General features: G+C 48.6%; 10 protein-coding genes and 1 non-coding gene across 11 annotated transcripts; 7 read left to right on the top strand and 4 right to left on the bottom strand.

Moving 5' to 3' along the window:
• Positions 1-122: 122 nt before the first annotated feature.
• On the top strand, positions 123-1,082 carry BO79DRAFT_269534 (RTA1 domain-containing protein; the record flags this gene model as incomplete). Its single annotated transcript, XM_025687204.1, has 3 exons — positions 123-273; positions 325-567; positions 619-1,082. 3 exons carry the CDS (start codon positions 123-125, stop codon positions 1,080-1,082), a joined length of 858 nt encoding a protein of 285 aa, XP_025537976.1.
• A 1,548-nt stretch (positions 1,083-2,630) lies between these two features.
• Positions 2,631-4,034, top strand: BO79DRAFT_288629 (uncharacterized protein; the record flags this gene model as incomplete). Its single annotated transcript, XM_025688707.1, has 3 exons — positions 2,631-2,647; positions 2,726-3,120; positions 3,184-4,034. 3 exons carry the CDS (start codon positions 2,631-2,633, stop codon positions 4,032-4,034), a joined length of 1,263 nt encoding a protein of 420 aa, XP_025537975.1.
• A 2,002-nt stretch (positions 4,035-6,036) lies between these two features.
• BO79DRAFT_209903 (class I SAM-dependent methyltransferase) lies at positions 6,037-7,940 on the bottom strand. The gene is made up of 10 exons (XM_025682697.1): positions 7,708-7,940; positions 7,582-7,616; positions 7,463-7,516; positions 7,309-7,342; positions 7,224-7,259; positions 7,053-7,171; positions 6,971-6,996; positions 6,888-6,918; positions 6,486-6,840; positions 6,037-6,436 (listed from the first exon to the last, which is right to left on the bottom strand). The coding sequence occupies exons 1-10, from the start codon at positions 7,762-7,764 to the stop codon at positions 6,203-6,205; spliced, it is 981 nt and encodes a 326-aa protein (XP_025537974.1). The 5' UTR covers positions 7,765-7,940; the 3' UTR covers positions 6,037-6,202.
• A 3,748-nt stretch (positions 7,941-11,688) lies between these two features.
• Positions 11,689-11,775, bottom strand: BO79DRAFT_t168. Its single transcript has one exon. It is a non-coding gene; the product is annotated as a tRNA-Gly (tRNA).
• Positions 11,776-17,611: 5,836 nt separating this feature from the next.
• Positions 17,612-18,043, top strand: BO79DRAFT_256633 (DUF2406 domain-containing protein; the record flags this gene model as incomplete). Its single annotated transcript, XM_025686208.1, has 3 exons — positions 17,612-17,738; positions 17,791-17,862; positions 17,937-18,043. 3 exons carry the CDS (start codon positions 17,612-17,614, stop codon positions 18,041-18,043), a joined length of 306 nt encoding a protein of 101 aa, XP_025537973.1.
• A 752-nt stretch (positions 18,044-18,795) lies between these two features.
• On the top strand, positions 18,796-20,639 carry BO79DRAFT_151788 (glycoside hydrolase family 72 protein; the record flags this gene model as incomplete). The annotated part of the gene is made up of 5 exons (XM_025678664.1): positions 18,796-18,873; positions 18,925-18,962; positions 19,013-19,023; positions 19,091-19,840; positions 19,912-20,639. 5 exons carry the CDS (start codon positions 18,796-18,798, stop codon positions 20,637-20,639), a joined length of 1,605 nt encoding a protein of 534 aa, XP_025537972.1.
• Positions 20,640-20,733: 94 nt separating this feature from the next.
• BO79DRAFT_238726 (gamma-glutamylcyclotransferase family protein) lies at positions 20,734-21,285 on the bottom strand (the record flags this gene model as incomplete). The annotated part of the gene is made up of 1 exon (XM_025684842.1): positions 20,734-21,285. The coding sequence occupies one exon, from the start codon at positions 21,283-21,285 to the stop codon at positions 20,734-20,736; it is 552 nt and encodes a 183-aa protein (XP_025537971.1).
• Positions 21,286-21,590: 305 nt separating this feature from the next.
• BO79DRAFT_256630 (uncharacterized protein) lies at positions 21,591-21,975 on the top strand (the record flags this gene model as incomplete). The annotated part of the gene is made up of 2 exons (XM_025686207.1): positions 21,591-21,686; positions 21,757-21,975. 2 exons carry the CDS (start codon positions 21,591-21,593, stop codon positions 21,973-21,975), a joined length of 315 nt encoding a protein of 104 aa, XP_025537970.1.
• Positions 21,976-22,069: 94 nt separating this feature from the next.
• On the top strand, positions 22,070-22,416 carry BO79DRAFT_256629 (uncharacterized protein; the record flags this gene model as incomplete). The annotated part of the gene is made up of 2 exons (XM_025686206.1): positions 22,070-22,078; positions 22,138-22,416. The coding sequence occupies 2 exons, from the start codon at positions 22,070-22,072 to the stop codon at positions 22,414-22,416; spliced, it is 288 nt and encodes a 95-aa protein (XP_025537969.1).
• Positions 22,417-22,481: 65 nt separating this feature from the next.
• On the bottom strand, positions 22,482-23,438 carry BO79DRAFT_269505 (aromatic alcohol reductase; the record flags this gene model as incomplete). The annotated part of the gene is made up of 2 exons (XM_025687203.1): positions 22,482-23,351; positions 23,406-23,438. The coding sequence occupies 2 exons, from the start codon at positions 23,436-23,438 to the stop codon at positions 22,494-22,496; spliced, it is 891 nt and encodes a 296-aa protein (XP_025537968.1). The 3' UTR covers positions 22,482-22,493.
• Positions 23,439-23,577: 139 nt separating this feature from the next.
• BO79DRAFT_256627 (Zn(II)2Cys6 transcription factor) lies at positions 23,578-25,460 on the top strand (the record flags this gene model as incomplete). The annotated part of the gene is made up of 5 exons (XM_025686205.1): positions 23,578-23,843; positions 23,921-24,526; positions 24,580-24,906; positions 24,993-25,309; positions 25,369-25,460. 5 exons carry the CDS (start codon positions 23,578-23,580, stop codon positions 25,458-25,460), a joined length of 1,608 nt encoding a protein of 535 aa, XP_025537967.1.
• Between the last annotated feature and the right edge of the window lie 868 nt (positions 25,461-26,328).

Raw genomic sequence — 26,328 nt, 5'->3', positions numbered from 1 at the left:
AAATAGAGCTGGACGAGCAGTCATTTAGTCCATCGCATAGCATCCCCTTCATAAAGGCTCTTGAAAGTTGAAACACTTCCTAGAGCACCAGTTTGTCTCATAGCCAGTGATCTGCATGCCCGATGTCTTCATACGAGCTTTATCGCTACACCCCGTCTTTGGCGGCAGCAATTCTCTTCATAGCATTGTTCATCTTGATAACAGCCTACCATGCCTACCAAATGGCCCAGGCGCGAGCCTGGTACTTTACCTGCTTTGTGCTGGGCGGAATATGTTCGTGAAGCCGCATACGGACTTGCCGACTTACACTAACCTACACCACAGTCCAAATCATCGGATATATTGCGCGTGCACTAGCACATAACAACACTCAAAGCGTGCCCATATACGCTATGCAAGCTATCCTAATTCTACTCGCACCACCTCTCTACGCTGCGACGATCTACATGACACTCGGACGACTCATTACTCTCCTCGATGCAGAAAGATTGAGCCTTGTTCCAATCAGATGGCTTACGGCGGTTTTCGTCACTGGAGATGTACTATCTTTTCTTCTACAAGGAGCTGGTAAGACATGAACCCGATATTTATGTCCTGACTGTACTAATCTGGCTCTAGGCGGCGGCATTATGGCCAGTGGCACTCTCAGCGGAATGACCACCGGTGAAAACGTAATCATGGGCGGACTAGCCGTCCAGCTCATCTTCTTCAGTGTCTTTGTGATAGTTGCGACGCTTTTTCACTATCGCATCCATCAAAATCCTACGGAAAAGTCGACGTCTACATGCATTGCGCGGAGTGGGTGGCGCACCCCTAATTGGGAGACAACTATGGTCGGATTGTATATCGCCAGTATTCTTATTTTGATACGGTCGGTCTTTCGCATGATTGAGTATGCTGGCGGTAATGATGGGTATATTATGAGCCATGAAGCCTTTAGTTATGTTTTTGATGCGATGCTGATGTTCTTTGCGATGATTGTGATTAGCGTGCTTCATCCGTCCAAGGTTTTGGGTTCAGGCAAGGAGGTGAAGGTGGATAAGAGGGAGAGTGTGCAGTTGCAGAGATTATATTCTAGTTGAGATATCCACTGAAATAGATGTATAGAATGTAGGTATTTAGGGCTCGTTCGTTTCTTTTCCTCCCATGTGTTTTTGTGCCCTGCACTTTTGGTGAAACATCCTGCAACAATTGGCCAGGGATCTCATGGAATGGCCAGGCCATTCAATACAGCCACATTCCTCATCCATCTTCATGATGAATAGCTAGCACGTAGTCATTCCCATTTGCTTCCCGATCGTAGTGAAATCCTTCTGTCCGCTGATGCATCTTTGACAAATATTACCATCCCCGAATTCAATCCAGGTAGTGACTTGACCTCATATTCCATGCAGTCTACATGATTTGTCGTCTTCTCTTTCTTTTTCGATGTCGATCATTCTTCCCTTCTACACCACACAGCAAGTAAGCAATGGCTGCATCCACTGGTAATAACTTAAGGAGCTACGACACCCTACACCTACTATCCCCTCCATGCAACCATTCTATTGATTCTAGTGTACACTAGTACACAATCGGAAGACATTTACTAGGGGGCCTATAAGCAGCATCCCGTATTTATTGAAAGATACGATATGCGGCCATAAGACGGGACAATATATTGGTCGATTGATCAGCTCCTCTACTACGCATGGCTTGCTTCCTTTTACAACTCATCATAGCGGGGATGGCAATGTACTTTAAGTATAATAATACATTTTGCATTTAGCCAAGCCTATTTCATAGTCAGGTTACACCATTTAAATGATAATCTGGTCCAAAACCATCTCATGAAGAACGTTATCGGTAAAATTGATTGAGGATTATGTCCGCCATTGGCTAATAATCCCTACTTTATGCTGCTAGTTTGACTGCGGAGCCAAAAATAAAGGCCGCCATCTCAAAATTGGCGGGGAACCTTCGCAAGTCCTGCATGGTATAAATCATAATGAGAATTCCAGCGAGTGACCGGAATACCCCACAGATAGTGGTCCACTACACAGATCAATGGACGACAGATTGTCAGAAATACTAATTTTAGGGTTGAAGAACCCACCACCGATACGCCTCTGCATCAATATATCCTCTATTAATATCATGTCGCCCATATATGACCCAAAGTACGAAGGTCTCTGAAAGGACTTTCCAGCGGTTCCGGAGTTGCCAACCAGGCTGCCATAACTGCAGATAGCAGGGCAAGATGAAGGTCGATTTTGTTGATGTTGAGACTGCACCTCAGAGCCTAGCAGTGGAGGAGTCTCAGGGGCTGAACCAAGGCAGCGTCGTTTCTAGATCTTGTTCGCAATATGGGTATCTAGTACATGAGATCCTGGGCATTGTCTGGGGTTCGGATTGAAGACATAAATATCCTGTCGATACCTGGGGAAGGTGACCTTCTTTTGCCCTCATCTTGATGTGTCATGGCTGAGTAAGCACAGTTCCCGATCAACTAATTAGTAGATGCCTGGGGCAGGACCAACCCCTGCCAAACACCAAACATCATTGCAGGGAAACAGCGCAGTCCATGCCACGTCAGAACAAGGCCCGTGTCCTTTTGATTAGAAACATTCAAAAAGAGAGGAGGCTCCAAAATGAAGCGAAGTGCAGAGTATGCTTTTCCGGCAAAGGACCCTTGCGACAAGCAAATCAGATCTTGGCGGGATTCAATTCCTGACACTACTGCTAGCCTTCCATTAACGGAGGAGTATCTAGCACAGTTCAATATGGCGTCAGGAGTGAACCCAGTGTTCCCTGCACCTTCTAGTGTCACATCCACCTCTCGGTCTCGATCCTCAAGCCCGCAGAAGTTGGGCGAATCCACCTACCGCTCGCGAACACTATTCCGTGCAGGTATTTACGTTGATGTTGTGAACGTGCCTGAAGAAGTACAAGACCGAATCAATACCGCTCTTGGAACCCGCACCGCGGATACTGTCACCCTCTCAGATTTAGCATCAAAGCTTCAACAGAAATCTCTAAAACTCACCGCCGCTCAGGCCGGTGAAGCTGATTGGACCTCGCTCTTGCATGATATCATGGAACAGTTGATGCCCTCAGATCTACTACTCGCACAGAACAGAGGTACTACATTTGACTTGTATAGCCAGCCAACGTTGCGGAGCTGACAATGTGTCTACTTAATAGATTGGCAACCTGACCTAAAACCAAAAGTCCACCAACCGTCTTTCCCCCTGCCTTCTGTGCCCAGAAAGCGGCTATGCGATCAAGGCGGAGGTCAAGAATTAGGGTGTTCCCAAAGCAATATGCCTTCGGATCCCAATCCCCCAGACCCCGCAGCCCAGACTGTCCGAAATGGAGGGCAAGGTGAATTGCAGCTCGACGTTGTTCCTGAATCGAGTCCGAACAGATTGGCTCCAGCTTCGAAAACAGCATCCGGGCAAGCACCCATGACACCATTCTTACTGAAAACCCCGAGACCCGACATATGTGTAGGTATTGCGGATGACTCACTCGCGCAGGCATTACGATCTCGTCAGGTTGCAAATGCAAAGTATCTATTGAATGACCTCCAGGAGTTCCGTGGTCTTGTTAGCGACCCTGGAGTAACCCCGCTCTATTTACGCTTCCCGTTCTGCCTTGTCGAAGCGAAATCCGGTGCAACAGGCGGCAATCTCTATCAGGCACAAAATCAGGCTGCGGTTGGTTGTGCATCCGCCATAGGAATGCTAAAGCAACTTTATAAGGCGTGCGAAGTGCCGCTGGAAACCGCTTCTGGCCAGCTGCTTACCTTCTCTGCCTCCACGGAAGGACCTGTCTGCGAGCTCTGGGCTCATTTTTGGGACGAGGCTGACGCCAGCTACTGTATGGCCAACATTGGCATTTGGCGAACGACGCATAAAGAAAGTGCGTTTGATTTTATAGCTAAATTGTCCAGTATACTGAATTGGGGATCGTCGACTTTTCAGAACAGCATAGTGGAAAAGCTGGTCTGCCTTGGTGGTCATGATACCCAATTTGCACGAGCGGGTTCATAGGATGGGATTTTAAACCTTGTACGGTCTTAGCACCATAGCTTATGCGTATTAGTCTTTTATTGTTCCCATGTTATCAAACTCATATTCTTTTACCTGATCGAGCGCCCTTTTGCAGGTGCTTCACAGTTTGGAGCAAGGAAGATGGCACTGGACGCCCACAAATCCCATAACCTTACAGTGTACATACGTAACCCACAAAGCACATGGAACTACGTGGACTGCAGTATAGGAAGATTATCACTGCAGCTTAATATAACTAAATATATAATAAGAGCAAGATGTGGTCATACATAAAATTAAAACTATAAACCATTGTAGTAGCTGCCTGTGAATTATTTAATTTTCTCTTAGTTCTTCTTTATCTTATTTCTAAGATGCTTATTTATCTTGATTATATATATATATTCTTTTCCTCTGGCTTAAACAGGGTTTATATAAGAATCTTCTACTTAGCATTTTCAGCTTCTATTCAAGTCTACGTGATTATGGCTGGGGATGGGCTCTGCTTCAGACTGAAGTTTGGCCTGACAAACTACCCGAGAAAAGCCTGTTTACAACATAAATTCGGCGATGTAGCGCATCACATATACTCATTAGGCGACTCACTGATCACTGTCATAAACTAACTGCATCCCTATAAATATAGTATATTCAGCTCTGAGAATATCCACTACTAAGCTGTATAATTAATATTTTATATAAATTTAATCCTATCTTAAAATTTATCATAATCTACAGCAGTATTATAATAATTTATAAAGAGCTAAGGGAACTCCTTACGAGTAAAGATTTAAATTTAAGATTAAGAGTTAAGACTGATACTGAAGCCATTACTAAATTAGCTAAATATATTTATAATAAGAATTAAGAATTCTATACTAATTAAATTTATTATTTTTATTAAGACTATTATTCAGGAGCTTAAAAGTATATTCAGTCTGCTTATCAAATCTATTTAGTGCTCTCATGAAATTATCACCGCCTGTAAGGGCTCCCTGTTGGTTATTAGGATTCAGACGCAGTTATCCCCTCTTAACCACTGTTGTTATACAGTGCGAAATTCATCCATTGAAATTCCAATATCTCAACCATAACTGGATGTTTGTCTTGACATGCAGCCAAATGATTACATGGCAGAAACAGCCCAAAGCCTATTATATCTATCCAGGTATTATTGTCTTTGCTGTCCTCTTGGAGCCGCTAAACCCTGGTATTATGCCACTATCGAATGATTGTCCGTCGGGTAATAGTCAAAATTGGAGTCGGGAACGGTCGTTATTTACATCAATCTGGGTATTTTCACGGATATCAAATGACCAATCTGTTTTGGTCTCAAGAGAGATACGGGACAAGATACTACTCTACTAAGTAGTCTATTGTCTATTTGGGTGTGACAAGTGACGATTAACTTTGGACTGTTATGACAGGAGATCTAATCCCACTGGCGGAGCATATCTGAAAAGAGCAGAGACTGACTGGGGAGATATAGCAGTGGTCGATAGTCAGAAGGATGCATATGATGATAATAGGATTGTCAGAATTTACCGCATTAGGGCACAGTATTGCTCTGTTCCAAATCCACCTAACATAGTACTACTCAATGAGCATCAATCCTAATCGATAATGATCAGCATAACAGACCGCACAAGTAGATTATGCGACACTTGCTTTTATCACCCCACACCAGCTACCCCTCATGCTCATGCCAGCAACACACGAGAGACCCAAATGGCAAAGTCGCCTCGACACCAAAGCCCGACGCAGACAACAACATCGGGCTACGACATATCCGATGTGATACGTTTAGAGGAGGGAGGATTTCCACGGTTAAAGATTGGGAGGAGTTTAGTGGGGAATCTGTGGTTTAAATCAAGGGGGGGATTATGGGATGGTTATGGGTGATGACTGTAGTGGTATGCAGCACCGGAGTCAAAATATAGAAAGTGTAGGTGAATTCCCTCAAGGGGTTGGATGGACGATAAAGCATGGTAGTGTAATCATTGTAGGTCACCCTACATCGTATTCAACAAGCATTATGATAAGTAGTACTGGACATGACGTGAAAAGACGCTTAATGAATGGGCTCATATCACATGATCCGAAGGAGAAAAGCCCCGATAATCAAAACAGCCGACACCAGACACAATGAGAGATGCTCACACCACATGTCATTCCGGCCGCTGCCCGTACACAATGTGCACTTTCGTGTACAAGTGGTTATTCAAGTCGCGCAACTCCTGTTTCATGCCGGCGACAAAAACTTCAATCTCCGTTCTTTCCCAGCCCATCACGCGCGTGAACAGCGCGTAGCAGTACGGACCCAGCGCCTCGAACATGTTGACTTGGTGATAGCGACCGAGATCTTTCATCTTGGGGTCCTTCGGCCAGGGGCTTTGGGGGAGCTGCGACCGTCAGTATGGATATTAAGCCACAATGTGTCGGGAATCATACCTTGAAGATCTCTTCCCGGACATTGACGAAACCGGCCTTTTCCATCTTCTCCTTCCAGCTGTGCACACTGGTCATATCTTTTCCATACTCCCGAGCGCAGTCATGCATGTAGACTATACCCTCCAGTAGATTCTTGGCCCTTAAATGTGTATCGTCGTCCGAGTATGTGTTGACCTCCATCGAGGCCATTTCCATCCATCCTCCCGGCTTCAGATTCTCGAGTGCTTGGCGATAGAGGTTGTCGATATCGCGAACGCAGCCTTCTAGCTCCCGACCGTGGATATAATCAAAAGGTTTGCTGTAGGACCATGGTTGCTCAAAATCATCGACTTCGAATCGGCAATTCGGCGGAATCCTGGACGGTCAGCGGCGTGGACCCCAACGGCAGCTGGCAACACCTACCAAGACGGTTGAATGGGACTGAGATCGTTTCCTGCGTCATCCTGTCAGTGATCCACCATTCCTAGTCGTGTCGCTCATCGTACCGATCACTTCTGCTTCGGGATGCTCGCTGCCAGCACGCATTAGCGCTATTGATTGTCAGAGGTATCACATATCCCCGCTTACTCGGCATAGTCGATCGCCCAGATTCCCGTTCCGGTTCCAATGTCTAGTACGCGCGCGGGATTCTTGATGGGCGCTCTGTTCAGCTCTCCCTTGAAGAGCATGCGATAAATGTGGTGGCTCTGTTCCGGTCAACGCTGGACTCGCCCGTCGGGTTCAGAATGCGCCACTAACCAGGTCGAGACGATCTTGTTCTTGTTCATCATTGGGCTGTGAGATCAGTAGGGGCGATGCGACGCGGTTGATCGAATGGGCATACCAGGACGTATTCTCCCTCGTGGTAGGAATGGTATCTGCGACCGTTCTGCGACACTTAGCCGAGGCTCGAAGGGTGGGTGCGGATGGGTTCCTGTACCTCATATCTGGATGGGTTAGTTGTCGCAAGGAGGAGTGGCGGGACAAGGAGAACTTACGCATAGTTCATGGCACTAGACGTGATGCTGGTGGTGTAGCTGGCATCGCCCAGCCTGTGATTGCGGTCAGCGCGAACCGTTGGAACCAGACGTCGGGAAGGTCGCGGGTAGGAACTTACGAGCCGGGATAGGTGGAGTCATTGTCGCTGAAGTTCTGTGGTGGGGGGGTCAACAAAGTTAGAGCTGACAAGAGAGCAAAGTCAAATTGAAGTTTGGGGGAGGGAGAGAGAGAGAGAGATACGCACATCAGGTTCAATGACGCTGGATTCCGGGGGAGGAGGAGGAGCGCGGTCGGAACACATGGTGGATTGAGAAAAAGAGGGCGATGACGGGCGGGCGATGCGGGAAGGGATGGGATGGGAAAAATAAGTTAAGAGGGTCGTCAAGTCGCTCTCTAATGATATCGTAATAATAAGCAACGGTGATCGGATCCCCCACTCATTAAGTTTCAATGCCCCAGAATAATAAATGAATAAATAAATAAGATTTGTCGAACAAGGAAACAAGGTGCGAGTTTCCAGAACACCAGAATAAAGGGGAGGAGGGAATGGGGGCAACCCGGTGGAAGTGATTTCCCCAGGGCTAGACTGACTGACGGACTAGAAGCCACGAGAAAACAAGGAAGAAGTACAGTACCGAAAAGCAACTATTTCCACCGCACGATCAGATCGAGATTAGCACACCGGGGAAGACCCAATATGCGACCGGGGGGTGGAAAGGGAGTGTCTATACCTAGTTGAGTAAGGTAGAAGGGATTTAAGGTATGAGTTTGACTCGTAAGTGGTGGGATACGCCGTGATGGAATGAATGAATACTGGCAGAAGAGCAGAGTATTCGAGGGATAAGCAGGACAAGAATAAATGCCAATGGATGAAAATAGGTTGATGAAAGAAATGAAAAACAGAAAAAATAAAAGGACGTGCCTGCAGCCAACACCTTTAGATTAATTAAGGAAGCGATGAACCAGGCCCGAGGTCAAGCTGGTCAAAAAAAAACCCCCCCATGCGCGATGACCGTTTTAACCCTCAACCATTCGTCCATCGGTGTTCAGGGCCTGTAAGTAGGACTAGTAAGGACTAGTAGTGTGTACAGTAGTGCCCGAGAGGACTAAAACTATTGGGCTTCATTTCATCTTCCACCCTCCTGACCCAGTCAGTCAGTCCTTGGCCGACTGGCGGTCGCTTACGGAGATGCAGCAGGGCATCTACTGGCGAAGCAACAGAACAGCAGCTGCTTGTTGGTCCGTTTGGTTGGCGCTGAACGACTATCCATCCCACTAACTCTCCTTGTCCGCCTATCGGGGCCAGCCGGATTCTTCTCCGCCTGCATCGACTTTTACTTTGTATTGTACGGGGAGGTGTTCTAGTTGCATTATGAGGTTTGATTTCTATATTATTTATTTTATATATCATTTATTGGCTGGTTTAATCTCTCGATTTTCATCATATAGATATCATATACTCTGTGGATATCCCAGTGTATACACACATCTCTCGAATCTGCCCTAAGTAGTCTGAAGAAAAAAAGGAGAGAGCGACACATGGCTATCCGCACTAGTAGCCGACCTTGACTATAATTGATTGACTGGGTAAAAGTCCCGCGCAGAGCAGAAGAAATTGATCAAATACAGCATCGATCATCATCACTACACCTAGACTAGATCGACATTGGACCTGTTCTGCACACTCCCCCTGCAGCGAATCGCCATTGCAGCTCCAGCGGACCCAGAGTCTTTGCCCAGAGTCTATTTCTTGCCATGTGCCATGACCCTCGGGCTAAAGAACCACGTCAATTCCCTGAAGAATCTCTTTATGGGCAACTTGCCATTCGGAGGCAAGTTTCTCCTGCTGCTGCTGCTGCTGCTGCTGCATACACAAGTACTACAGTGTACTTTTTTGCACTTCAGCCTGCAGCTTCCCTGCCAGTGCCAGCTCTCCACGCATCCTCTACTCCGTACAATCCCTTCATCGGGTTTAGTCGATCGCACGGCCATCCGTCGCTGCCACGATCGGGGAATCCATTCATTAATTTGTATATCGGCCGAATGGAGACAAGAGTGGCGGGCAGCAAATTCGATGGATCGCGCACATCACATTCCCTCAAATTTGAACTAGTAGAAAACTATTAGATATAACTATCCAGCTCAAACCCCCCTCGGCTGCCTTCGTATGCCTTGCTTTTCTCCCGCCCTGCGTGGTTGATCCATTCCTCGCCCCTGGATGGTCACTTTTCTCCCTCTTCTTCGACCAACTGACCATGATTTTCCTTGTCTCTTCGTCTTGAATAATAGAAAAAACCCTGCTGCCCACCGGGCCCCTCAGACCCTCCAGCGGCTGTGGAGTTGCCTCCATGCCTCCACTCCACTAGATCCAGATTCTCACCAATAAGCCCCCCTGGAGAACTTCTTCGTGCCGTCCGTCCATTTCGCCATGTCACCGTCGATTCTTCAGGCTTAGCAGTCGGGTCCACTCCCTTCGGCTCGTCCCATGCTCTACGATCCTTCACCGTTATGCCTGCGAGTCTACGTTTTGAGTAACCACAGCACCTCGCCTGTCGCTGATCGGCCTAAAAAGTGTTCGCGCTGTTACCCTGCAACAGTGGCATGACAATGTCATCATCGTCGCTGCATTGATTATTGAATTCGCCTCTACATACTATCGACTGTTCCTGGTTACCCCAACGTCGATCTGCCAGGCAATAGACAGTCACACGTGGTTCTCAATATCGCAAAAGTCATGCTGGACGACAGGAAAAGATTTCCGATCGAAGAAAAGAACAATTCCACGTCAGCCATGACGTTTGTCGAGTTCTTCAGCAATCGCCACCCATGCCGATTAATTCCCGGGGACTAAGAATTTTCGTGCTAGTTTCTGCCTGGCACACATCCTGGTCGAATGAACGTTGATCTGGCGGAGATGGATGGACCAGCAGCTGGTTAGTACTTTGGTGCTAGCTACAAAGTACCTCCGAGCCCTCCCCGCCCGAATCCCGAACCGACTTTCCCCGTATTTCCGTGCGAATCAAGCGCAAAAAGGGTTTATGTGAGGTTAATACGCCTACATACAACAGCAAACGGCCAGGGATCGCTCTTGCCCAATCTCGCATTGTGCTGGCTGCGTATCCACTCACACGCCATGACACCCTTTGGCCCCTCGGGGTCACGCAATGCCTGTCAGCCCATCTCTTGTTCGCCGCCTCACCATCTATCCCTATAAGGATTGAGTTGCATCGCAGTTCTTTGTTTACTCACAGCCATATAGGAGACACGACGGCCAGAACTGGTAGCCACAGGTGTTTGCTAGCACCTCATCGGCGGTCTCTTTGTCAGGGACGGAAAACGGCCCGAACCACTGATCGTGATGGGCCTAACCTTAACATTCGTTGATATACCTTCATTTGCGGGCTTGGAATTGAAGGAATGCATCAAATCTCAGCTGATTGGACCTCCCAGCCGGCCCTCCTCATTTCAATAACTCACTGAGGTATAATTGTGTCCGGCCTGGATGCTCCATCAAGTCATTGCTCCGAAGTCTAAAGCGCGCACGCATCTGTGCGAATACGCCCGTCCTCAGGTAAAATCAGTACAGATGCCGGGATATTTCTGGCCAAATGTCTGGGATTGTGCTCGGCAAGGCTGTTGTCTGACTTGTCGTGTCAACGACATGCAACGGATTGCGAAAATGTAGTCGGAGATTTTACCGGCTCTGCTATCCCATCCACCAGTAGTAGCTCCGTATTCAATGGCCGGCATTGACGCCGTTTCAAGTCTAATGTAAGACACTAGTCCTTCAAACCTTTTCAAAGCAACGACAGTGTTGTGTTTATTTTTCGTATCGTGTACTCCGGATCACATGAGCGAAAGCGCTCTTTCAGACCGAGAACAATTGACAGCAGTTCATGATCTCCTGACCCGTTGAATTAGTGTGTATACCTCTAAGAGCAATTCCAATGACAAATGGTTGACAACACACATTGCAAAAAGCATTGCAGGTGACAACTCGTGCCACTCACCGATAAAGGAAAGAGACAAGCAAGGGATCCTGCTGGTTCCTTGGTTGAACGACGATCGTTCAGCTACCCGCACCCCACGAACCAGTCGGCCAACCGTGCATGTTGTGCAGCTGGTCGCATCACATACTAATTCATCACGCATACTAAGTACATCCCGGCATTTGCTACTCGAAGAAAAGAATAAACAAAAACTAAAAAAAAAGATAAAACACATATGCGTTAGCTGGGAGTCGAACCCAGGGCCCAACCTCACGATAATCGAATCATGGAAGGGTTGAATGTTACCGTTACACCACTAACGCTGGCAATAGTACATCTTTGGCACTTATGATATTATAACGTTATAGATATAGTTAAGAACAAAGCAATGAGTAACTTTCGGCAGTTGCTCAGGAGTATCCCCGGGATCCATGGATTCATCGAATTTAGACTATCCGATCACCCAGCGGTCAATCACTGAGCGGATGCCACGTCACCCGACGAACCGCCAGGGATTCATTCAAGCGTGTGAAACCCGAGACTGACTGACAGACAAGAGCTAGTCTAGGTAACTGTACAGAGTAGACTCCTACCCTTTTGAACAAAGATCCAATGCAAGTACACACGGAGTCGTATGACATCCTCCGAACAAACCCTCCCCAAGAAACTACCACTCAACCACACCACCCCAACCAAACGAACCCTCACGGACGGCACGGCTCTTATCCCGTGTCTTCCCCTGCAAGAGCCAATCCATGTGGTTGACAGCCTGTGGAGACAAGGCGGGCTACTCTGTGCCCTCGCTACGTACACTAGTCACTATCTACCGTGTACACCGTTCGAGTTGATGGAGAACGAGACGACGCTCATTGCCCAATGCGGTAACAGGTGTCTGGGCGGACTTTTGTCTTCCTTTCCTCTTCCCGTGTTCGACTAATCCTTCCTTCCACCCATCCCTGCTGGTTGGGGTATATCACTCTCGGCTTATTACGGTCAGATACTGCATGTTAAGCATGTTGCAGCTGCGGGTGACTAACAGCCAGCCCGTGAGAACTAGTTAACTGACTACAGTTTGTGATGAGTGAACATTGAACAGATTGTCGAAAGTTAACACCACAGTAAGTTAACTAGCCTCGGATAGCTGCTAGTTACCGTCGGATACCTCGACTTTTATTGGATGGACCAAAAGTTCCTACCAATTACACCTACATCATCTTAGTACCGTGGACTGTCAGCAGCATAAGCACGGACTGAAAGTGATGAGTTATGACAACCAAAAATCTGCATCGTCCGTGCACCCGCTTATCCCACAGACAGGATTCATTATCTCGCAGATTAATGCAGTACGTACTTTCATTAGTTCTGTGTGGACCAAATCTGCCGGTCAAGTCACGAGACTAACTCGACACGACACAACTCACTCTTTTTGTGATGGAGGCTGCAGCCCGCAGGATTCAAGATGCCGCGGGCGCGGACTTCTTCCGGTCTCACTTTTCTTTCGCTTCTTTTCTCTTCTCCTGTAATGATAGTGACTGGATGGGACTGGTCTGCTGTACCGCGCGGGGTATAGTGAAGTCTTGGCGTCCAGTGAGCTTGGTTTGAATACGAGATGGATGTAGCAGAGTAGTTTGTCTAGTTGTGTTGTTCACCGATTTTTGGCTGGGCAGTGTCTTCCACTTACAACTGATGGTTGGGATCTTTCTTTTTTTGTTCTTGATGGGGGGTGGTGAGTGCCGTGGTGCTTGATACTGCTGGAGATAAATTCATGCTTATACGACAGGCTGCTTGTAGTGATTAATTGGATGATGAGTATGATGGACGGTTGCTTAAAGTGGATTTTACAGTCGAATCTAGCCAAGCTTTTGAGCATGTTTGCCGACAATGATCACAAGACATAGTTTTGTACTGCCGTACTCGTAGAATACTCTCCGAGAAACAACAAACTTAGCAGTTCGCTGTCGCCCGTGACTTCTCGACGCAGATCTGCGAGGCGACCTTAGAGCCTCAAACTTGAATATATATATGATCTGGATCAATTGAGAGATTTATCAATCTCCTGATCTACCTACGTAAGCCTGGTCGGAACTATGTCATCTGTCTAGTCACTGTCTTGGTATATATTTGCTGTGGATTTCATGTCATAATCGAAGCATGATTAGCAACAAACGCGTCAATACTAATATAGTCAATATCCTGGGCACATATCGCACAAACATAAATTAAATTACTCCAGCGCAGTACTACTTATTTGGAAGAGGAATCTGCATTCATCATGCTATTGGGCGATTCGTCTCACTCGATCCGAACTTTACCCGTCATTGCTCCTCAATCCGCGCATGCGGACTTGACATAGCACTCCATTGACAACGTATCCTGGGATAGCAATCGCGAGTGATGTGCCTGGACATAACAGTGACATGTTTGATGATATGAATAGCATACTAATGGCAACTACCGCTCTTACATTTTGTTCGGCTACACAAGTTTCTCGATTCCAGTGTGCACATCCGCAGCAAGTATTCTTTGGATGGAAGACTCAGATGGAGTTTATACTGCCGGAAATGAAATTTATGAAGCTTGTCCAATATGTGTGAGAATGGGTTGGTGTCTTGTTGCACGAATCTCAGTGCTCCGTTCCTCGATGTAGGGGACTAGATCTTCCACAGCCAATGTGCAGCTTTGGAGAAGGCTAATTATATATCATGTTGCTTGCTGAGTCGTTAGGAAGATCCTTGGAAAGAATGTAAAGTGGATTGACTACACTCGAACCAACTAAATCGTATTGTTATGTTCTAGCAAGCTGTCTTCTACATCGCAGCCGCCATTCTTGGGCCTACTAACCTCTTCTCACTTGCCCTTATCACAGTATTTTGAGATAATACTACGATTATATAAAGCATCTCTCTATCTTTAAAGATATCAGTGTCTTTCGCCATGGGGATTTTATAGATGACCACTCTGGATGTGGAATATCGTTAAGTATGCGAAACCTCAGGTCAACGCTTTCTGTCATAGCAATGCTGCGTAATGCCATGAGCATTGCCTGGAACATTCTAACAGGGTAGATATTGGTTGATAACTACCAGAGATACGATCCACATGTCGCACTGCTCTTTTCTATCCATCGTGGAATGTAGAATATCGTTGCCTGGTTCTTGATCCACCCAGTGGAAAAATATATATTTCCCCAATTTAGTCCCGCATGAATCATAGACGGATGTCTCAGAATCCACACTTACTAGCATCTACTAGTTGAATCCATACCACTCTCCTTCGCATTTTCACTATTTATTGAACAAGTTCTCTTGTAAGTGATGTTGAGGTCTACGGGCGATTCCACCCAAGTGCGCATCCGTAAATGTGTGAGCGTTTCCAAAAAGTCCGGGAGAATGTCTTGAAACATCTATCTTTGAAAATATATGTTCGATCTACGGGCTTCTCATCGTTATCTAATTTTCTCAGATGCAAATAGCATGCGAATTTACATTGTTGTAGATGCGCTTTCGGCTTCCTTCATTGGCTTCGGGTGGCAAAAAACATACTCGTGACATATATATTCGTACTTGACATAAACAATGTGAGGGTCTAATCTCACATCCACATAAGCTAATAAGAGATGCGCGTTCTGAGTGTGTCGACTCAGGATCCAACTCTTCTACCGGATAGCCCAGCGGTATTGTATTCCGGAGAACTCACTCATGCAGCGAACCAGGAGCGGGTTCTGACAAGTGAGGCAGAAATTGTGCGTATTACTTTCAATTGGAGCGGTCTGGGGCTTCAGCTCGTAAAACTAGTTTCGAGCGTGAGATTGTAAGCACGCCAGAATATTGAGACAATGGTGGACTAAATTTGGGAGTCTAGCTCCATCTGGATGAGGATCGAGGGACGGTAATCAGTCTATATTTAGGTGCCAATTAATTGATGGGAGACAGTTGACGGCAGTATCCTGCACGACTGAACTTCTCTAATACTAGCACAAGCTTCACAGACTAGCATTGTTGGTGCCTGAGGGCCAGAGCAGACATACTTATATCCACAAAATACGACAAGGGGGGATTTCCACGCACCAATGTAGAACTTCGATCGCATTGGCAAGATGTAAGCCTGTAAAGGCTATTTAAACCATAGAATCTATGATCAATTGAATTAGATAATCCCCGTCGATATCATACCGAGGTTACAAATCTGGTTCCATTGTAGGGGCAGCAGAAAACATGGCTCCATGTAAGTTTAAAGGTTATCCAAAGATGAACCACACCTACCATTGAACGCAGAACAGGCACAGCCCAGAGTAGAATAAACTATGTATATTTCCGTGGTTCATCGGACGATTCAGCAGACAATCATTGAGCTCACTCTGACCACCCCAGTGTGTTTGCCATGGGACAAGGCTGACGGAGCAGCTTACGTACCACAGCGGAAGTGTCAACCTCGTGCCATCGCACGTCAGGAAGCTAATACTGCAGATTGAACTACACAGTTGCTCCTTATGGAAGCCAATTCCGAAGATCAATGGAAGAAGACGCTTAAATCCGACCTTTGGAGTCATGACCCACCTTTCTGGAAGCTGGAAGAACGCGTAGCTGACGTTGACATTCAATATTCCATGAGTAAAGAGTTGGTATTATGTATTATCAAGTTTCATCTTTATGGGGCTGAAAACTAGCAATGCTTAATGCTCATGCAGAATAAAGCACACCGGGAATGCGAGGAACCGACATTCTGCATAAATGTGCTTCGGAAGTTTTATTTCCCTCCTCTGAGACAGCCCCATTGATCGCTCTGAGAATTTATCCGATGGGATTTCCACAGCACGGTGTGCCGCCTATCATTGATGCTCGGACGGAAGTTTCTATATCCTGATTGTTAAGCAGAAGCATGTACTATATTTATCACTCATGGCTGAGCTGCTCTGAGACTTATCAAGCGCACTAAAATGGCGATCGAGTTGAGCGACGGCGATCGGAGCAACAATTAACAATGCCCGCGATATCGATTCGTCGCCTGATTTTTGAGTAACTTTGTCTATTTTTACTCGGTGAAACAGCGTCTCAGCCAGGAACCGTTACGAACTTACGACACAACCAACACGGGCCATAACGCGGCGAGCCCCTGATCCTCGGGGCCCCCGTCGTTCACGAGCCGAGGTGATCGTTTAGCGGGACTCGCGGATCAACAGGCGCGACCGTGTTTCAGATGTCACCATGACAAGGTGGCTATGAGTAATTCCAGGCGATGTGCCGTGTGTTAGTGTGATCCGGCAATGATGGGCCGCCAAGAGCGGTTGGAGTGCAGTGGAGAGAGACAACTCACTGAAAGAGCATCTCATACCTACTGTGATTCATTACTACGTACAGATCGACCCTATTCCGACCAAGTCGTGGTTCTAGACCTGTGGCTTGGCAACCGAAACGCGACCTTTGCGTACATTCCAGAGGATGAAACACTGCATCAGGCACGGGCATGCCGGATCGAGCGAGACCCTGACAGAACTTGGGGCGGCCCCTAATGATGTGCGGACTCAAAGCGTCATCACCCCATTTGGACCTGCCAGGAACAGCAACGGATGCAAATCTGGCTGCCTAGAATAGCAATTGCCACGGCCTCAGCCCCCGTGATTGCGCGGCCCATCTTTTTTGCGGCCAGGGGATTAGACACTTCTATTGGTTGAAACCCCGGATAAGCCTTGGGTTTTGTGCAGTAGTGGAAGCTTGGCAAGCTATTACACCAATAACATCTCTCAATTACCTCAGAGGAGGGTGCGGGCCTGCTAACGTCACGGACCTGCTTCCATTGCCTCCCCCTCCGCTCATCCTTCCATCCCAGCCCGGGCGGCCGCGTCACAGACCCGGCTGGAAAGGCAACAAGGCTCGCAACCTCATGCCCATCATTGGCCGGTCTTGCGTGATGCTGCAGGTCAGCTTCCAAACTCAGTCGCCCATGCTGACCTTTTTCATGCAGCCGGGCTGCTTCTTGCATTTATAGGCCCCGTCTGGCATGTGTCTTCCCACCTCTTCCGACTCACTCCACCTTTTCCATCTGTCATCTCTACCAAGATTCTTTCTTATATCTTATCCGTGGTTCCTTCCTCTCTGGCCAAGATTTTAGCCATCTACCAACACGAGAAAAAAAAATTCATTCCTATCCTATCACATCACAATGTCTGCTGCTGCTCCTCCTGCTCCCCCGGTTAACCCTGACCGGCCCGAGACGGGTCACTCGGCTGGCAAGAGTTCCCTGTCCAGCAAGTCGGACCCGAACCAGGCGTTGAGAGGTGAAGAGGCTGGTATGTGAACATAGCAGTGGCTTTTCTGGTCTCTTGCTAATATGGTAAACAGTGTACAGCGTTGGATCGAGTGGATTCTCTCTACGCTCAATGCAGCATCGCGATCGCGAGGGCAAAGTCATCAGTACGTTTATCACACTACCATCTCATCAGTTGAAAGATATGAGGATATGCCAGCTAACCTGGATGTCTCTGCAGCTGAACCCGATTTGTCCAACCCTACCCGTTACCGATTCGAGCGGCCGCTGGACACCATTCGATCGTTTGAGGCAGCCATCGAGCGACGTCGTCGTGAGGCCATGTGAGATGACACATGGCGTGTGAATATACTGCGAATGATGTTTGATTCTTGTGATTACGTTTGGGTTCGGCGCTGGACGACGTATGGATATGGACATGGATATGATTTGGTTTGATTGAGCGTGTATATTACTTTACTGGGTATGCTTCTGGAATGTTACCTGCTATCTTATCACATACTTTCCATGCGGTGTTCGCAATGAAACCTAACTACAGCTCGCACTGATCGACAACTACTTGCCTGTATCGACATCCCAAGACTTTTCTCGCTTCCGGACAAATGAAAAACACCCTCGCAGCTTCCGCTCTCTTGGCACGCTCATTATTTTCTGACCGACCAGCAGGCGAGGTCTTGGCCGTACATATAGTTTATCCGGTCTTCGACTCCGACCCACTGCTTGCCTCTATCCGGAGATAAGCATCCACTTCACCAAGACGCTATCGGCCACTACACCATGTTTTGGGATAACGTTCCACCCAATAGCCACTCCTACTCACCGTATAGGTCTTGGTTGCTTGGCTCAATATTGGACTTTTCAGGCAGCTATACTTGGCTTGATCTTGGCGTGTCGCAAAGGTCATGGCAGGGGCGTCGGTTACGGGGTGATTGAGTCGTGGGTGGACAGAGGAGAAGAAAAGGCTGCTGTTTAAATGTCTGGTGAAATCCCGGGGGTGTTTGAGTTTGGAATTCCGTCATTATAGTCGCTCTTTTGATATCAGTCGCTCTTTTATACATCCATTTTGTTTGTTTGTTACCATGAAACTGTCTCTGGCTGTTGGAGCAGCCCTGATGGGCTCTGCTCTTGCAGTGGACATTGATCCCATCGTCATTAAGGTAAACCAGCTCAGCTCAGCTGAGATGTTAATCCTAGCTGACGACATCTAGGGATCTAAATTCTTCTACAGCAGCAACAACACCCAATTGTACTCTCCCATTACCCATAGACCCTACTCATTCAAACTAACCATATCAGCTACATCCGCGGTGTCGCCTACCAAGGCACGTCCCCTAACCCTCACCCCCCCCAAACACTCCTTCTAACCCTTCCTAGAGGACTACACCGGCAACTCATCCTCCAGCTACACCGATCCCCTCGCCAACCCCACCCTCTGCAAACGCGACGTCCCCATCCTGCAAGAACTCAACACCAACGTAATCCGCGTCTACGCCATCGACCCCACCAAAGACCACAGCACATGCATGAACCTACTCGCCGCCGCCGGCATATACGTGATCTCGGACCTCTCCAACCCAACCCAATCCATCGACCGCTCCGACCCGGCCTGGGAAACCAGTCTCTACACGCGCTACACGAACGTCATCGACGAGCTCATCCAATACAACAACACATTGGGCTTCTTCGCCGGCAACGAAGTCTCCAATGACGTCGCTACCACGGACGCCAGCGCCTTCGTCAAAGCCGCCGTCCGGGATACGAAGGCTTACATCAAGAGCCAGGGATACCGGTCCATTGGTGTCGGGTATGCGACTAACGATGACTCCGACATCAGGGACAATATGGCGGATTACTTTAACTGTGGGAGTGAGGACGAGAGTATTGATTTCTGGGGATATAACATCTACTCCTGGTGTGGAGAGTCGAGTTATACTAAGTCCGGGTTTGATAAGCGGACGGAAGAGTTTAGGAATTACTCCGTGCCGGTGTTCTTCTCCGAGTATGGATGTAATGAGGTCCAGCCGAGGAAGTTCACGGAGATCAAGACGCTCTTTGGGGAGAAGATGAATGATGTCTGGTCCGGTGGTATTGTGTATATGTACTTCCAGACGGATAATGATTACGGTAATCCCCACCCCACTATTGCCCTTGTTCACTGCAACAACTGGAGCACCGTCAACTAATCACATGAATAGGCCTCGTCTCCGCCATCGACAGCACCAGCGTCTCCAAACTCGCCGACTTCACCTACTACTCCTCCCAAATGGCCAGCGCCACACCCACCGGCACAAACAAAGCGTCCTACACCCCCACCAACACCGCCCTAGAATCCTGCCCTGCTGTATCATCTAACTCCTGGCTGGCCACATCCTCCCCACTCCCACCCACCCCCAACGAACAACTCTGCACCTGCATGGAGAACGCCTCCGGATGCGTCGTCAAAGACTCCGTCTCGTCCAGCGACTACGCAGACCTATTCAGCACTGTGTGCGGAATGACCTCCTGCGATGGCATCTTGCATAACGGTACTACAGGTAAGTATGGCGCGTATAGCATGTGCGGCGCAAAGGAGCAGTTGAATTTCGTCCTCGATAAGTATTGGCAAGAGCAGGGGAAGAAGGCGAATGCGTGTGGGTTTGGGGGGTCTGCGACCACGACTGCTACGGTGAAGGCGACGGGGACGTGTAGCGCGCTGATGAAGGAGGCTGGGACGGAGGGGACGGGGACGGTTACGAGTAAGCCATCGGCGACAGCGGCGGGGAGTGGGAGTGCGAGTGGAACGGCGGGTGTGAGTGCTGTTGGGTCGGCAGGGAGTGCGAGTTCGGGAAGGGGAAGTGTGATGATGGTTCGTGTTGGGGCGTGGCAGGTGGGTGTGTATGTTGTTACGGGTGTGGTGGCGGGGTTGGGGATGGTTTTGTTGTAGATGTACGTTTGGATAGGTGCATAGTGGATAAGTATTGTTTAAGAGACAAGCAGCGAGAGCAAATCCATATTTCCGACCATACGAAGACTATCAATCATAACCCTACCCTCCCACCCATCTGCCTCCCCCAAAGCACCCGATCAAACCGCCGCTCAACCAGCGCCTGCGCATCCCCCGCATACACAAAAACCCTCCCACTAGCCTCGTCCGGCTGCTCCCCATCCGTGAAGAAGATCAAACAATCCACAACTTCATACGCATTCGTCTCATAACGTGCTAGTTTCTCTGCCTCTTCCTCGGACTTGACTAGGTACGCAGAGCCCGATACCACTTGTCCTTCGTTCCCAGTGATAAGGGCGGGGTAATCGCCCCATTTAGCAATGGCGTAGCCTGTTACTTCTGCTTTGCGGAGGCGTGGCTCCGCGCGTAGATCGAGGATTCGGGCAACTTGCGTTGGGGAGGTTAGGGTTCCGTAGAAGAAGTAGTATATTGGGAAGGTGGGCGGGGGGTGGAGGGGTTTGTTGTTCTGGCTGAGGGGCAGTAGTGGGGTGGGTGGGGGTTTTCTGGTTAGATTTGGTTCTGGGGGTGGAGGAGGAGGAAGTGATGGTTTGGCGGGTTCTTGGGTGTGGGGTGTTTTGTTCTGCATGAGATGTATGAGATGGAAGTGATGTTGATATTGAGGTTTATGGCTTCGATGTACAACGAGTGTAGGAGTGAATTGCTGCGTATGAGCTACGACAGGCAACAATGATGGTACTTTAGGCGGTGAAGGAGACGTAGTACTAGAGATCGGCCACATAAAGAAAGGTGCACGGAATCTCAGATAGCGAGGGTGGACAGATTGCTGCGCAAGTTCACTGTGCATGGTTGGCTTCTTAGGTGTGCACCTGTTTTGAATACCCCGAAGGGGGAGAAGATTGCTAAGCAGTTGTGGATGAGTTGATGGAAGAGATGGCGCTCGCAGGAGTAGAAGATATTCCCAAGGATTTGAGCCGTGATTGGACTCATGCTCCCCCCAAGGGCAATCTGTACTATGGACATAATCATGTGAGAATAATAACTGTCGTTCGATACAAATCAAGTTAACGCCGCTTCATTGATACCGACTTGCAATCAGCACATGTATGGTGGCCCGAAGGCGCACGTTCTCCATTTCCCCGTCGCGAAGCAAAAACTGCTCAATATCGTTGCGTTTGTCAATGATCCTACAGACTGGCCGCTCGGACAGCCAATGTCGGAGCCTGCGACAAAGGACGAAGTTGCGGTCGTGTTTTCAGACTGGGGCCCTACAGTGAGGTCGATCATCGACCTTTTGACGTCGGAATTGGACATATGAGCTGTGTTCGATGCGATGGACCATCCGGCCCCTTCCTATTCCCGTGAGAGAATCTGTATCGCGGGTGATGCTGCCCACGCTTCTTCTCCGCACCATGGTGCAGGTGCAGGGATCGGGACTGAAGATGCCCTCGCTCTATGTGAACTCTTGGACCGGGTTCAGAAGGACCGCATAGCTCACGGCCGGAGCGATCGATGGGCTCTGCTAGAGACAGCCTTCTCCGTCTTCAGTGATGTGCGGTATGAGCGATCTCATTGGCTTGTTCGTAGTAGTCGCGAAGCATGCGATATTTACGAGTGGATCGATCCGGCCTGTGGCCAGGATATGACCAAAGGCCATGAAGAAATCACCCGCAGGTCGCACAAGATCTGGTACTTTGATGTCGAGGGTATGTCGAAGGAGTTGGAGCATGGGTACGCACGGTCTCTTGCTAGGTTCTGAGTAGTACTCAAGCTTTTTTCCCTCTAGAAACATGTATGGGTTCAGCCTAGCTATCACCTAAATCTCCAATAGTCCTCCTAGATCTTCTCAACAATCAATTTCTTGATCTGGTCGGAAGTCAACTCCTTCACCCCCAGTAACTCATTGTCATTCACGTCATACGCGCCGCCGTAGGCGTCGCCGGCCAGAGCAGTCCCTCTAAGGAGCTTCAAGATAACTGGCATGGTATGGTCACCCGCAGCAAGCTGCTCCAGGCTTTCTGCCAAAACCGCACTTGTTTGCTCCTTGGTCACATCCCACTCAGTTCCAGGCTTGAGTTCCTTTGCATATCTCAACCACTCATTCTGAGTCACGATTGCCTCGGACGTGAAAACAACCCTATTCTTTGTAGCCTCGAAGTTCGTCAGGATTGCAGCCACGGCCTTTCCAACCGTTGACAATGAGGTTGTGCTGAGCCTGTTATCGCCATCGTCCAGCAGAGTGACAGTGTGCTTCGCAAAGTCCAGGAAAACCGAAGTGGTCAAGAGGAAGTCCAAAAAGGCGCCGCATCCGAGGACCGTCCAAGTGATATCGCCGCCCGCGCTCTTTTCCCGGAGATACTTCTGGATCTTGGCCATGGAACTATACAACGGATAACCCTCGACTTTGGGGTTGGTGGTAACCGTGCCAAAGTCAGACGGAATGAAGCGCTTAACCCCGGCCGTGATGGCGGCATCAATCAAAATAGTTTGGCCCTCGATTGCTTCGGCGCTGACGGTTGAGACGACGGCATCGATACCTTGGAGCGCAGCAGTTAAGGAGCTGTGGGAGGTATAGTCGACTTCGAGGACTTTGACGTTCGAATCATAGGATTTCTTCGCACGTGCGAGTACAGTGACATCAAAGCCGGCATCGGAGAGCGCTTTGAGAACATGAGGCCCGAGAGTACCCGATGCCTAGGAAGGCGTTAGTACCCTATAGACTTGTTGTGTTTGGTCGGGATTTCTTACTCCGGCTATCGCGACGGTTTTGATTTCCGACATTGTGCTCGGAGAGAGAGCTTTGACAATTAGATAGATTTGATACGTGAGAAAGAATTGAGGGTACAGAAGAGTCACATTTGACCAGGAAACAGCCTCTATTTATGCCTTTCTATCATCTCGGGCAAAAGTGGTTGTCGGCATGGCCTGCGGATCCCCGATGCGGACTTCCGCAAGAAAAGTCCGCACCGCTCTCCGCATCTCCGCACTCCCCCTGGCCTCTTCCGCTGGCCTCCGCACGCAGCGGACGCTCTCTTCTACACCTCTCTATCGCGCGATACCTGGCATTTGTGCCGTGATTCGAGCAGAGAAAATTAGAATGAGCTCGTTTGATAGTGGAAGCATCGCGAAGAAAGCGTGTACCCGATGTCGGCGCCAAAAAAGGCGATGCGACAGGGCTCTTCCAGAGTGCGGACTCTGCCAGAGGTGGTGATATCCACGTACCCCCCTAAGGTATCGCAGCATCTGTGCTAATACACTCTCAGACTCCACAAATCATGCACGTATGATACAGTGGAGCTCAACACCCCCGAAAACACACCATCACCTGCTTCTGAGAAGACACATTTCGGCTGGGAGCCGTTGACACCGGCGCAGATCAAACATGCCATCATCGAAAGGCTCGATTCTGCCACGCCGGACAGCGTTCTTGCCCGATACATCCGATCAATCAATCCTTGGTTTCCTTTCCTCTCTCACTTGGCACAAAGGCAGCTCCCATCGTCATGGCATGATGCCTCCCTCAGCTTTGCGATGCTATCTTTCTGCATCGTGATGCTGGATACCAGACCGCCACTCTCCGAAGGGAGCAAATGCAAGTCGTTGTACTTATGGGCAAAGAGCTGGACATCATTAATCGAGGGACTCGGAATCCACTCCCTCGAGCTTGTCCAAGCGAGAACGCTGATAACGTTGTTCGAAGTCGTACATGGGCTATACCCAGCGGCTTACATCTCCGTCGGAGCCACAGCCAGAGCCACCGATGCACTCAACATTCATTCTAGATATCTATCATCGCCAGACCCTTCAAATAATGGAACACCGACACCAGAAGTGGCCTTTATCTGGTGTGGCATCTATACACTTGATAGGTCAGTCATCCAACCATGAAGGACTTTAAACTATCCTCCGCTGACCCTCGCAGATACATAGCAATCGAATCCGGCTCGCGACTTGCGCTTACCGGTTCAGTCACCCCCGACATCCACGATGGTCTTAGAAAACTAATCTGCTCCAGTCTCTACGATGAGGATCACACCAGTGCTTTCTATAAAGTCTCGAGGCTCTATGGGGCCGCTGATATCCTGGATAAAATGCATACTGCGCTCAACAACCCCACCGGAGATAGCGCTGCCGACGCACAACACATAATGCTACTACTGGAGACCGCCAGCAATCTCCAGGCAATAGTCACCAAGGACATTGGGTATACGGACGAGGTATATTCCGGTGCATTGAGTCTCTGCAATACGTAAGTCAATCTTTTCCCTCTTGTCTCGCAGATTCCTCCCAGTGGCAAGGCACGCGCTTGTCTGTCGCAATCTGACACCAGTATAGTGGACTCTTTCTCGCATACGAAAATGCCAGTAAACTCACCTTCATTGATGAAATCATTACGACGTGTAATACCATCGGTACGATGTCTCTGAACGACCTCCTGGCGACGTTAGCCGCCACACTGGATTCCTTTGTCAACGGCACCACAATAGCAGACTTTGACCGTCTTTCCCCGTTTACCATGCTCATGGTCTATCGCGCCGCGGCACTCGTGACACAAAGGCTGTTGGTTGAGATTACATGTCAAGACAATCTGAGGATGTTGCGGATCTTTAGAGGATTTCTACGCACAGTCAGCGAGAGGTGGCTATGTTGTGGTAAGTTGAGCAAGAAGCTCCGTGGTGTCGTTGGTTGCACGTTGACAGGACCTACACAGAGCGTTATCTCGAACTCCTTGATGAGAATACAACCCCGCGGCTCTTGAAATTCATCGAGCAGGGGCAGAATACTGATTCCGGCAATACGTAATTATGTAGTAGCTTGTATGATAGTTTCCTCATGATGGTTACTTTGATTTATATGGCAAGCTTGTAGGAGAGGCTATGAAGACGGCATCATGTTAGCTTTCAGAGGCACAAATTCCTAGAATAGAGACGAGCATTTGGGTCTGCCGGATATTTGTCACTCGATAAGTTGTAGCGCGCACCGTGTTCTATGGGATTCGAACCTCAAAGGTACATTTTCCTTGAGGTGGCCAGTGGGGGTTGACGCGACAGATGGGGATCTTATCGGCCCGTCTCCATCATCTCAAGGGACCACCCTATGCCATATCAAGCATTAGCTAGGCAGGCGATGGCTTCATTATCGACGATGGCTAGAAGCCGCAGGCTCGATGAAGCATACAACCTACGATTAGCAGGTAAGCTTAACAGGCCTGTTCCACTGCCCTCTAAAAAAGCTGGTACGATAGCCCTCTCTCTCTTCTTGTGAAGCCGGGGATCAAACTGCATCGAGCCTTAACTTCCCCTTAAGTAGCCCCCACGCCAAAAATGAAACGACGACCAAGATCTCGACAGAGGAGAACACTAGGCTACCCCCAAATACCAGGCTGTGATATGTCCACGCATTTTCCGGATTGAGATGAACGACCTGACACACGATAGCCCACGGAAGCACATAGAGCATGTTGGAGATCAAGGACTGCGCGAGATACCATGATGTGCGAGTTGCAAGAAGTATTGCAACAAATTAGATTGATAAGCCGTAAAGAATATAGCACCTACTCAACAACATTAGGGGTTCAATAATCCGTAAGTAATAGGGAAAAAGACGGACGCACCAATCTATAGTGCGCCACATGTGACCGACAATGTTCGAGACATGTGCAGAGTTGCTA

The sequence above is a fragment of the Aspergillus costaricaensis genome (genome assembly GCF_003184835.1).
Source record: "Aspergillus costaricaensis CBS 115574 unplaced genomic scaffold BO79scaffold_22, whole genome shotgun sequence".
NCBI lineage: Eukaryota > Fungi > Ascomycota > Eurotiomycetes > Eurotiales > Aspergillaceae > Aspergillus > Aspergillus costaricensis.
The sequence above is the reverse complement of the archived record's forward strand: the minus strand, read 5'-3'. Positions and strand labels throughout refer to the sequence as shown.

Bases quoted from the DNA above. Each gene is read 5' to 3' on its own strand.
- BO79DRAFT_209903 (XM_025682697.1), bottom strand. From the start codon at position 7,764: ATGTGTTCCGACCGCGCTCCTCCTCCTCCCCCGGAATCCAGCGTCATT. The intron at 7,517-7,581 runs GTAAGTTCCTAC...CCGCAATCACAG, and splicing joins GACTCCACCTATCCCGGCTC to GCTGGGCGATGCCAGCTACA. The intron at 7,260-7,308 runs GTATGCCCATTC...CTGATCTCACAG, and splicing joins ACGAGGGAGAATACGTCCTG to CCCAATGATGAACAAGAACA.